This window comes from Miniopterus schreibersii, assembly GCF_964146895.1.
Source record: "Miniopterus schreibersii genome assembly, chromosome: 10".
Classification (NCBI taxonomy): Eukaryota; Metazoa; Chordata; class Mammalia; order Chiroptera; family Miniopteridae; genus Miniopterus; species Miniopterus schreibersii.
This window is the reverse complement of record NC_138110.1, coordinates 58,113,244-58,125,750: the sequence shown is the minus strand read 5'-3', so window position 1 is coordinate 58,125,750 and position 12,507 is coordinate 58,113,244. Positions and strand designations below refer to the sequence as shown.

General features: G+C 39.2%; 1 protein-coding gene across 2 annotated transcripts in view; it reads left to right on the top strand.

The window, feature by feature from the left end:
- RPN2 (ribophorin II) overlaps positions 1-12,507 on the top strand; it is a 51,911-nt gene that overhangs the window by 22,503 nt on the left and 16,901 nt on the right. For both annotated transcript variants that reach the window (XM_081149783.1, XM_081149782.1), the window contains exons 7-9: positions 372-548; positions 2,500-2,618; positions 4,667-4,772. In XM_081149783.1, coding sequence (XP_081005909.1) covers positions 372-548; positions 2,500-2,618; positions 4,667-4,772 — 402 coding nt within the window. The remainder of the gene's footprint in view (positions 1-371; positions 549-2,499; positions 2,619-4,666; positions 4,773-12,507) is intronic.

The window sequence follows — 12,507 nt, the reverse complement described above, 5'->3', positions numbered from 1 at the left end:
TGGCATATGTAGAGATTGAACAGGTGGTTACTGTTTTGTGTATTTTATAATATACTTTCATATCTCAGTAGTTACCTATAGGTGCCTTGCATTTGTCTAGTAAGCATTTAATAAATGGTTGACAAATAAATGCAAGCATTTCAGTTTGTACTGGAAGATGGAAAAAACAAATAACCAAATCTAAGTTTTAAACTTAAATGAAGAATATTTGCTTTTTCCCCAACTACCAGTCTGGATTAGTGGCGAAAAGACTTCCAGTGCGAACACCTAGAAACAGATAAGGAGTGACTTGAGCCAGCTGGGGATGGACGGGTCGCCCTCCCGCCTCCTGCTGGAGGCAGATTGTAAGCTGCATTTCCCTTCTCTTTCAGGAGCAGGTCATCCAGTTGATGAATACGATCTTTAGCAAGAAGAACTTTGACTCGGTCTCAGAAGCCTTCAGTGTGGCCTCTGCTGCCGCTGCGCTCTCCCAGAATCGCTACCATGTGCCTGTTGTGGTTGTATCCGAGGGCTCTCCTTCCAGCACTCATGAACAGGCAATCCTGCGGGTATGCCCTTCATTCCCAAAACTGCTGCCCTGTTTGCCACTTCCAGTGTAGAGCTTTCAGAAATTTAAAGATTGCTGCACAGCTGATTGTCACCCATGAGGACATACCCAGTAATGTAGAGTGGGGCTTATTCCCTTAGCCTGGAAATGGGACGTGACTGCTGGGTGAGCTAGTAAGAAAAAACCTTAAATCTGTCAAAAATGTACTTTTTTTTCCTAGAGAATTTTAAATAATAAGGCTTTCAATAAATTAAGCGCAAGAAAATTGCATTTCTGGGTTCATAACTCCAGATGTATAAAGAAGTCTTGCTTCTAAAATGCATTTTTCAACACCAAAACTTTCTAAATACATTATTTTAAGACAGCCTATTAAATTCCCGAGTACTTTTGGTATTATAGTTGTTAAATATCTGGTTTCTTCCTCCCTGGTGTTGATAGGGTATCTTTCTGTTTCTCCATTGTAAGCACTCAGCGGTAAGCATAGACTTTTCTATTATATTAACTCTCTGAACAGAGCCAATGCACCATTCTTGAATTTGCTTAGAGATTTCACCACAAATGAGGCTTTTGTTGCTGTTGTTTGGAAATCACTGGTAAGCTGAGATCTTTATAAGAAACGAAGCATTTTATATCTAAACCTTGCGGTTCCACATTGGACAGTTCCATCTGTCCCATCAATTCTACTTTGGTGGCTCTTCAGAATTGCCTCTCCTCCCCCTGCTTACAACCTATATCCCTCAGCAAAGACCGGGATGAGAAATAACCTGGTTAACGTAATTTACCATGAGGCACGGGCTGCTAAGAGAGCAAAGGAGAAAAAGACTGGCTTTGAGGCTACACTGGGGTTTGAGTCCTAGACCAGTGATTCTCAACCACTGTGCCACAAGAATTTTTTTTTTTTTTAAATATATCTTTATTGATTTCAGAGAGAGGAAAGGAGACGGAGAGAGAGAGACAGAAACATCAATGATGAGAGAGTCATTGATCAAGCCCACAACTGGGCATGTGCCCTGACCGGGAATCGAACCCTAATCGCCTGGATCCCAGGTCAACGCTCAACCACTGAGCCACGCCTGGCCAGGCACCACAAGAATTTTTAAAACATGCGCTACCTGACTATTTAGTTAGGGGCACTGACCTCTTTTTCTTTAGATTGTCAAATTAAAAAAATGACAACCACCAACATAACCATAGCCATCCAGTGTGAGTGAATCAAATCAAAATTATACCGATTTCTTTTGTCAAATCAACAAAAAAATATTTTTTGGTATGCTGCAGAATTTTAGTAATTAGTTTATGTATGCCATGAAATGAAAAAGGTTGAAAATCGCTTTCCTAGACAAACCACTTAATTGGCAATGTGGCCTTTAGCAGTCCCTTAACCTCTTGTGGCTTCAGTTTCTTCATCTGTAAAATAGAGAGTAAGCTATCTATTTCTGACAATTGATGGGAAAATAAAGGACCTAGTGTTGTATCTGGTAAATAGTTTACTTCCAACAAATGATAATTATTAATGTTATCCATATTTTTTTAATTTTCTCATTGCCCATATTTTCCTGAAGTATTTTTCTTGCTAATACATATTTTTAAAGATACTTTAGTAGAGTGGGTAGAACAGGGACCAGAAAGAAGGTAACATAACTGTGTGATCTGGGGCCAGTCATTCTCTTTCTCTGGGCTCTAGTTTCCTTATCTGAAAGATGAGATCCCTTGGGCAAGATCATCTTTAAGGTCCTCCCCACCTCTAACATTCTATAATCTATCCCATTCTCAATATAATTGTTTTCCTGTATTTGCTCTCTAATAAACAATAGACCAAAGGTCAGTGAAGATTTCCTAAAATGAGGTGTTTCTTCTGCAGAGCTTACTTCCTTTAGATAAAGCACCCCAGAACAAAATTCTGTATTCCCTCAGCCTTGGTTGCTACAGATAATTTTTTAATGTATTTCCAGTTGCAGGTCACCAATGTTCTGTCCCAGCCTCTGACTCAGGCCACTGTTAAACTAGAACATGCTAAATCCGTTGCTTCCAGAGCTACTGTCCTCCAGAAGACCTCTTTCACCCCTGTAGGGTAAGTCCTGAGCATATTTTTTTCAGGTGCCAATAAACTTGTTTTGGAAAGTTAGCTTGCAGCAAAAATAACCCTGATTAATGTAGATATTACCAAGATCATAAAACCTAATTTACCTAAACTTTGGTTAGGTAAATTTGACCTACAGGTATCAAAATTCTATGGTTGTTTCTATCTTGTCATTGTTATATATAAGTCACCCATAATTCTACTAAGCGATAACTGCTATTAACATTTTGCTATCTTTTTTATTGGCTTTTTTCCATGCATATAAATATATATTTTAAATTGAATTAAGATTATGCTTTATCTGTAACAGTGTGTCATGACCATTTTCCCATAGGATTAAATATTCTTTTGCAGCTTTATTTTTAATGGCTGCATATTATTGTTATGTAAATTTTTAAAAGGTCACTTTTATGTGAAAATTTTTAAAAGGTCACTTTTATGTGAAACTTTGTTGTATGTTAAATTTGTAAGTTAATGAGATGAGGAACTTTGAGTTTTAGAAAATGTAATTCTTAGTCATAAAGATATATAGGCAATAATGTAAAATAAAAAAGCAAAATCATTTTTAGGAATGATCAGTGGAATGGTAAAAAACATTGAAGATTTTGTTATGTAGTTAGAGTTAAGAATTCACTCTTTTTTTTTTTTTTTTTTTTAACATAATGGGGATCATACTATAGGCTCACCTGTTTGGCATTCAGTGTGGAAGGCTACCCAGGGAGGTGGGATTTTAGGAGCTGAGAGGGGAAACAAAGGAAAAGAAGACTTTTGAGACTTGAGTTTTTTCTTTTTAATTGTTTTTAAAGTTTTCCCCACATCATAATCAAGAGTGAAGAAGTGGTATAGCCCTGGCTTGTGTTTCTCAGTGGTTAGAGCGTCAGCCGGCTCACCGAAGGGTCTTGGGTTTGATTCTTGGTCAAGGGCTCTTACCTGGGTTGCAGGTTTGATCTCCGCCCCATTAGGGAGTGTGTGTGAGGCAACCAGTCAATGTGTGTGTCCCTCTCTTTCTCTTTCTCTCTCTCCCTCTCTCTCTCTCTCTTTCTCTCTCTCTTTCTCTCTTTCTTTCTTTCTTTTTCTCTTTCTTTCTTTCTTTCTTTCTTTCTTTCTTTCTTTCTTTCTTTCTTTCTTTCTTTCTTTCTTTCTCCCTCTCCCTCTCCCTCTCCCTCTCCCTCTCCCTCTCCCTCTCCCTCTCCCTCTCCCTCTCCCTCTCCCTCTCCCTCTCCCTCTCCCTCTCCCTCTCCCTCTCCCTCTCCCTCTCCCTCTCCCTCTCCCTCTCCCTCTCCCTCTCCCTCTCCCTCTCCCTCTCCCTCTCCCTCTCCCTCTCCCTCTCCCTCTCCCTCTCCCTCTCCCTCTCCCTCTCCCTCTCCCTCTCCCTCTCCCTCTCCCTCTCCCTCTCCCTCTCCCTCTCCCTCTCCCTCTCCCTCTCCCTCTCCCTCTCCCTCTCCCTCTCCCTCTCCCTCTCCCTCTCCCTCTCCCTCTCCCTCTCCCTCTCCCTCTCCCTCTCCCTCTCCCTCTCCCTCTCCCTCTCCCTCTCCCTCTCCCTCTCCCTCTCCCTCTCCCTCTCCCTCTCCCTCTCCCTCTCCCTCTCCCTCTCCCTCTCCCTCTCCCTCTCCCTCTCCCTCTCCCTCTCCCTCTCCCTCTCCCCTTCCTTCCTTCCCTCCCTCCCTCCCTCCCTCCCTCCCTCTCTCTCTCTCTCTCTCTCTCTCTCTCTTTTTCTTTCTCTCTTTCTCTCTCCCTTTCTCTCTCTCTCTCCCTCCCTCCCTCCCTCTCCCCCTTCCCCTCCCCCTCCCCCTCCCCCTCCCTCTCCCTCTCCCCCTTTCTCTCTCCCTTTCTCTTTCTCTTTCTCTCTTCCCCCCCCTTCCTTCCACCCTCTCTTTAAAAATCAGTGGAAAAAATATTCTTGGGCGAGTATTAATACAAAGAAAAGGAAGTGGTGTAGTTCTCGACTGTCTCAGGGAGTGCCTCCCTTTGCATCCCATTTGTTACATTTATGACTTTCCCATGTGAGTGCTTGCTAACCCTGCTGTCATTCTTAACAGGGATGTTTTTGAACTAAATTTTGTGAATGTCAAGTTGTCCAGTGGTTATTATGACTTCTCTGTCAAAGTTGAAGGTGACAACCGTTATATTGCAAATAGTGTAGAGGTAAGTACTTTACTTGTCATCCCTGTTGCCATGTTGATATATCCAGAGAAATGACCAAATAGGCACACGGCATTAATTGTCTGGTACAGTGACTTCACTTTGTGACCATGTTCATGTGACTACATTAAAAAGAGGGATAGGTTTGAAATATGCTGTTTGACAGACTTAGCCAAGAACTTAATCTTAGTGCGTTTTCTTTTACTTATAAATTAATTCACATCCATTATAATTTATCATTAATAATTTACTTAAAATTGGGGAAGTAGAAAAAATAAAAATCACCCATAATTCCACTGAGGTGTAAGTATTCTTAAAATGTTTTGTGTGGTGAGCCTTGATAGATTGAGAACAGTACTTGATGCTAATTAGACAATGAAAAGCATCGAGTGATAGCATTGTAGTGAGCTCTCTGTGTATAGTACAAAAGAAAATTGGTAATCTTTTTAAAGGAAATGTGCTTCAGATGTTTAGCTGACTCTAGCTGTGTTGACGATCCAAGTGGTTTTAGGGATGGAAAGCTATGCCTCATTTATCTGATGCTTTGTGGGAATGAGGTATTTTGCATTAGTAGTTTTCTTAGCTAATTGAAGTTTACCCCTTCAGGCACTGTGGCTTTCATTTTAACCTTTTGGGTAGACACGTGTGATGAATTATGCACTTTCTTATTTTCTTAAACTATGGGATATAGTTTAGCCTTTTCTTATTCTGAATTAGGATCATCGTATGAACCCTTTATTGAATGCCTATGACATGAGAAATACAGTTCTATGTGCTTTTTTGTGCATTATGTTATTCTTAGAACAACCATAAGAAATGGGTGGAGTCATCTTCATTTCATAGATGAGGCTCAAAGGGGTAGAGTAACTGGTCCAAGGTCATCCAGCGTATACTTGGGTGGATCCCCTGTATAGTACTGATTTAGTTAGTGTGCCCTGGTGAATAGAGGAGGTAGCCTAGAGGCCACAGAGCCCAGTGCAGCTGTAGCAGCTGGCCTTTTTATGATACTACTTTCTCCTTTCAACTGTCATTTCTCAATGTTTCTGCCCCTGTTCTTTGCTGCTTCTACTTGACTGCACTGCCATGCACTCTGTTGGGTCAGGGGAACTTAGAGAGTACTGTGCCTTTCCTGAATAGTTAAATATATGCTTTTGTAACATCTCTTTCCTTCATCAAATATCATTTTCTACTCACATTTTTAAATTAATTTTTTTAAATTTTGAAATAATTTCAAACTTAAGCTGCAAAAATAATATGAGGAATTCTTATATACCCTTTACCCAGCTTCCCCAAATGTTAACATCTTGTATAACTAATATAATTGTCAATACCAGGAAATTAATACTGATATAATACTATTAACTAGTCCATAGGCTTTAATTAAAATTCCACTAGTTATCCCACTAATGTCCCTTTTCTGGTCCAGGATTCAGCCTAGGATCACATAGTCCTTTAGTTGTCATGTCTCTTTAGCCCTCTCCGATTAGGATAGTTTGTCTTTCATTACTGTGACACCTTTTAAGAGTACTGGCTAGTTACTTTGCAAAATGTTCCTCATTTTGCATTTGTCTGAAGTTTCCTCATAATTTAGGTCATACTTTTTTGCAAGAATACTCCAAAAGTGATGCTCTGCCCTTTTGAGTGCCTCCTGTTAAACAGAAGTATATATTGATATGTTAATCTTGATCACTTGGTGAAGGTGGTGTCTGCTAGGTTTCTCCACTGTAAAGTTGCTGGTTTTCTGGTTTTTAATTAAGTATCTGGTGGAGTGATACCTTGAGACTCTGCAAATGTCCTTATGATCTGTATGCAACAATTTGTAATATGGTACTTGCCAAAAGGTGATTTTCTCTTTCTTTCATTTCTTCTACATTTATTAATTGGAATTCTATGGTAAAAAAAACACACACAAAAAAACCTACCTCTCCCCCAATTTATTTATTCAATTATTTATAACACTTTGGACTCATGAATATTTATTTTACTCTGTAGATTATGATCCACTGCTATCATTTATTTTGTTGCTCATATTATCCCAGATTTGGCCTTTGGAGAGCTTCTCAGGTTGGCTTCTGTGACATTCACTTTTTTTTTTTAATGGTAGGACAAGGCAGCTGGAAAGTTTGACCTTTTCAAAAGTGGGGCATTACTTAACATAGGTAGATTACACACTAATATTTAAAGTTTGGCAGAAAGGAAGATATTATTCTGGAACTATAGTCTCTGCCCTTTTTCTACCTCATGTCTGACCATTTTGGGCATGAGACATCTGGTCCTAGTCCATTCATTAACACAAAATTTAGATAGGAACTATTTTAGTGTGTACCTTTAACCTTTAATATCTAGGTTCTTTCCATTTTAGTTTCCTTCCTTAGGGGACCTTATTTACAACTGAACACATTAAAAGGCAATTTTTTTTCCCTTTGTTGTCTGAAACCTTTCCTTCCTTCTGCCTTTACAATCTTGGTAACAACATACCCAGTTTAAGTGCCATCCCCTTATGTTACAGTCATTCTTAACCTCTTCCTTTGTTTCCACTCTAACTTCTGGTCAGCCACCAAGTCTGTTGATTCCACCTTTGAATGTCCTTTGCATGAGCCCTTTGTTCTTCAGCCCTGGTGTTCCTACGCGGGTAGAGCCCTATATTCTCTATCTAGACCGATAAAGTAGTTTCTAACTAGTTTCATTGTCTTTGATCTCTGCCCCTTTCAGTTAATTTTTCTTATGTGCCACTAGAATGGTAAAATCACATCTGCTTAAACATTTCATTGGTTCTCTAGTGTATGAGTGAGGTCTAGACTCCTCAGCATGGCTTAGAAGGTTCCTCTACAAGACACATGCATATGCTTCAGTGTGGGTGCATCCCCAGCCCCTCAGTTCTAGCTGCTCTTGACTGCATACTGGTCCCCAAATATACTCATGCCTTTGGACTTCACTTGTTCCTCCACCAAATGCTCTTCCCTTCCTTACTCATATGCTGAACTACTCATCCTGTAAGGTTCAGTTCAAATGTTGCCCGTTCATCGGCTTCCATAGAACTTAATTTTATTTTTTAGTATGCACTATTTTAAATACACAGAAAAGAACAGAATAATACAATGAATCCTCATGTACCTACCGGCTACTCATCATTTTCATACCCTAACATTTTGCTGTACTTGCTCCATTTTTGGAGAAAGAAATAAAACCCCTGGGGATTAAATTCACGCTCGCTGTATTTCTCAAACACTTTTTCTTTTCTTTTCCCCCAGATTTGGGGTTTATCGTTCCAGTGCCAGTTTTTGCATTTCTGCCACACATATAGTATGTATTTTTAAACAATATATTGCATTGATTTGCATCTTCTTGAAATTTATACATTGCATTATACTATATGTTCCATTTGCAATTTGCTTGTTTTCACTCAATATTAATTTTATGATAGCCATATTTATACATGGTTATATGCATAAATATGGATAATTATGAAAGTAATCATTTTTCAACCTTTTTCATCTCATGGTACATGTAAACTAACTACGAAAATTCTGTGGCACTTCTTTTTATATTCTGGGTACAAGTCTTTTATGAGATACATGACTTGCAAATACTTTCTCAGAGTCTGTAGGCTGTCTTTTCCCTTGTCTTCTTTTGAAACACGAAGAATTTTAATTTTTATGAAGTCCAATTTATTTTTCTTTCTCTGCTTGTGTTTTAAATGTTATATCTAAGAAACTACTGCCTAATGCAAGATCATTAAGATTTACTCCTGTTTTCTTGTAAGAATTTTGTAGTTTTACCTCTTACATTTAGGTTTCTGATCCATTTTGAGTTGATTTTTTTTACATGGTGTGTGATACGGGTCTAACTTCCTTCTTTTGCATGTGGATAGCCAATTGTCCCAGCACCAGTTGTTGAAAAGACTTCTTTTCCTGCTGAATTGCCTTGGCATCCTTGTCAAAAATCAGTTGACCATAAATTTAAGCATTCATTTCTAGACTTGCACTTCTGTTTCATTAGTCTGTATTTTTATCCTTATACCAATAGTATGCTTTTGCTGTCTTGATTACTGTAACAGCTTGGTGTTTTGTAGAGACGTCAAATCTGGTGTTTATTCAAGTGTTTCTGTGGTCATTGGGAAAAATATTGAAGTACAAAATAGCAGAAATGGTTAATAGATGTTATTCCTGCAGTGAAACAAGCCCCCTTTGAGGCCGTTGCTGTCCTTTTATTTCACAGTGATGGAGTAAACATTACAAAATCTCTCTCCCTCTTCATTACATTAGAGCTTTATATGTGCGTGTTGTGTGTGTGCATGCTCTGACCTCTGTCACATAGGCAACTTTACTTTGTAATTTCAGTAATAATCACACAGCCTTAGAGTGGGTCAGCAGGTCCTGTTTACTCTCTGAGGGATGCTTGACATTGGTCACAGTGCATTAACAGTGGTTTGGTGTGGAAGGCCTGTAATAGCACTCATTGGACTTGCTGTCAGGGGAAGCACGGGTTTTAGAACTGTCTTTAGCATCAATTGCCCCTAATGCACCATCAATTTTGACAGTAATGAACTAAACAGGAGGGTTATTATTCAACATAAAGACTGCATTTCCTGTAGCTAAAACATTTTTTAAAAAAATATATCTTTATTGATTTCAGAGAGAGGAAAGGAGAGGGAGAGAGAGAGATAGAAACATCAATGATGAGAGAGTCATTGATCAGCTGCTTCCTGCACGCCCCCGACTGGGGATTGAGCCTGCAACCCAGGCATGTGCCCTGACCAGGAATCAAACCCCGATCGCCTGGATCCTAGGTCGATGCTCAACCGCTGAGCCATGCCCGGCCGGGCAGTTAAAACATTTTTTGAGGTGCATGTGGCATGCAGCATAGACAAAGAAAGGGCTTGGCATGATTTACTGTAAAACAGGCTTAGCTGCATTTAAAGTGGCTAAACAAACCCCCTCTCTCTTATAAAAACTAGTCTTGCAGTGCTCGTTTAAAGGAAGAAGCCAAGCAACAGGGATCCTGCTCTGAACCCTTTATAACAGGACTTTGAAGAAAGTAGGATGATTTTTATTTCTCAATTTGCTTTTAAAAGAGTAGCATAAAAACACTTTTCACTGTTTCCAGAGACCCATTTGTAGTAAGATTTCAGGAATAGAGGGACTTTTCAAAAACTTTCCTGTTTAAGAACTACCCTCCAGTGTTTCTGTGCAATAATGAAAATTGCAACTTAGGGGCCTTTTAAAATTAGGGCTGATTGCAAACCCCAAATGACTTGAGTTCACTGCAGTTTGCCCTTTTGTCATTCCATGTGTCCATATTGTCTGGGAATGCTTGTGATGTTTTTAGAACAAACACAATTGAATCTTGATTAGCAGGCCTTAGTGATCATGTTATTGTTGCAAGTTTATAGTCAGGATTCTAAGTAAAAACCTGGTCGCTTCCTTATCACTATAATTAGCATACATTGAAGAGCCTTGCACAAGTCTTTAAACATCACTTTGTGTATATCCATCTGCTGAAAGGGAGAGTAATTATTTTTAAAATCATACATAATGGGTGGGTTTTTAAATACACAAATATTAATAAAGAAGAGAAGGTAATATGGCATGCAGCCTCATTACTCAGATAATCCCTATTTTTAAAAAAAAAGGTAAAACATGCATGCAGTTAAAAAAATTCAAGCTACCAAAAGATATATAATGAAATATAAGAGTCTTCTCTCAAACCCTCAATCCAGTCCTCCTCAGAAGGAATCCATTATTAACAGTTAACTGTTCACTTTAAAAGAAGGATGCCTGTATCAGTGAATGTCTGCTAGTCTTATTTACACAAAAGGGATCATTCTATAAGCACTTGTATTCTTTGCTTTGTTTGCTTTTGTCACAAAATAGAGGCTTCTAGCCTTTTCCTTGGGGGTTTATTTCAACTTGATGGCCTCCTGTCCTCGCCCCCTCCCTGCCCCAGTAATTCATCCAGTTGCTTAGATGCGATGACAGGCAGTGATGTTAAATATAATTCTGCCAATAGATGGCTGTGTATTCAAAAGTAAGAGTCCGTGAGCATCTACCATGTTCTTTTGAATTGCTTCATAGTAATTCAGAGTGTACATGTGCCATTATTTATTTAACTTTTCTCCTGTTTATGGACATTTAGGTGGGAGGATGATTTCAAGATCACATTTATAAATTAAATGAGTGAGTCCTTAAGAGAATGAGTCACAGGAGTGAAGAGGGAATTATTTAGTTAATGTTGATGAAGATTGCAGAGTAATTAACTGTGAAGACAGATTTTTTATTTTTATTTTTTAAATGGCATGGGGTATTGCTAAACTCCTACCTCTCCCAAAACTAGAGGACTGCCTAAGACCTCCTGCTATACATTTTCTACTTCCCAGCCAGTGATACCCCAAGGGCAGCTTGAGTCACAGTCCTCCTGTGCTTTTGTGGCACTTTGTACATCCCTCCTTTAGAGCAGCAGCCTGGTCTCTGATAATTTGGCTTTGCATATATACTTCCCTTTAGGACAGGAAGTATATCTTGCCATCTCTGCACCTAGGTGCTCCAGATGAACCTCCACTCCAGTTTTTCTTGAAATGGAAGTAGTGGCTTTGCCTCTCTGAGTTGAGCTTTATATAGCAAAGCCTTCTCTGTTTCTGAGCCTGGTACGAGCTGTGAAGCTCTTTGCTCAGCAGAGAGCCCAAAGAGTCTGAGTAGAGGCTCCCAGCTCTCTCCTTGGGGGTTTATTCAACCTGCAAGCCGGCCGTTCTCCCCCACTGCCATAATTCACCCAATTGCCTAGCTTCAGTGGCAACTAAATACTCAACAGTGATACTAAATATAATTTTGCCAATAGGTGGCCATGTATTCAAAAAGTAGGAGATCATAATATCCTTATAGCTTCTGATAATAAATCTTTTACATTCAGGTTTTTTTTTTAAAAGTTTTTTTTTAAGCAAAACAGCACACCCCTATTCAACCTGATGTTGTCACAGAATAGTTATGGTGGCAGAAGAGAAGGCTGTTAAAAGGAGTCACTTGATAGCTATCTTTACCCCTTTTTAATTTTTCTTCTTTGCCCTTGACTTGAGGCTGTCGCGCCTTGATAGTACATTCTAGAAAAATGCTGAAGCTAACCTTCAGTTATTTGTCCAGCCCTCTGTCTCTATTCCTTGATCCTGACTTAGACTATAAACCAGTGGATTTGGCAAAGATTTCCTTAAGTATTACATTCAGGCTTATCAAATATTTGGAGGTCTTATAGATGTTTGCACATAAGAAATGCCTTGGTTTGGTTTGCATAATTTGCACATTCAAACTTAGATTTTAAATAAAAAATTCTCCATGAATAGACATTTAGCATATTTTCTGTCTTTTCTGGAATTTAATACTTACTTTAATTTTTAAAAATTCGTTTACTGGCATCGATTTGCTCCTCTTTGTGGAGATGTTTATAAGGAATGTATAGAATTCAAACATGATAAGAATCAAGGTGGACTGGTTTGTGCTTGCAATAAATTCTAAATTTCAGTGGCTTAAAACAAGAGTGTCTTTTTGGCCCATGCTAGGTATCTTTAGTCTGTCAGCTGGTGGTTTTGCTTCGTGTTTTCCTTACTCCAGGACCCAGGCTGAAGGGGCAAGCCCCCCTTTGCACATTGCCCACGTCAGAGGGCAATGGCTCTTAAAGCTTTCACTTGGAAGTCACCAGTTCACATCTCATTGGCCAAAGCAAGTCACAAGTCTACACGTGCCTCCAGGGG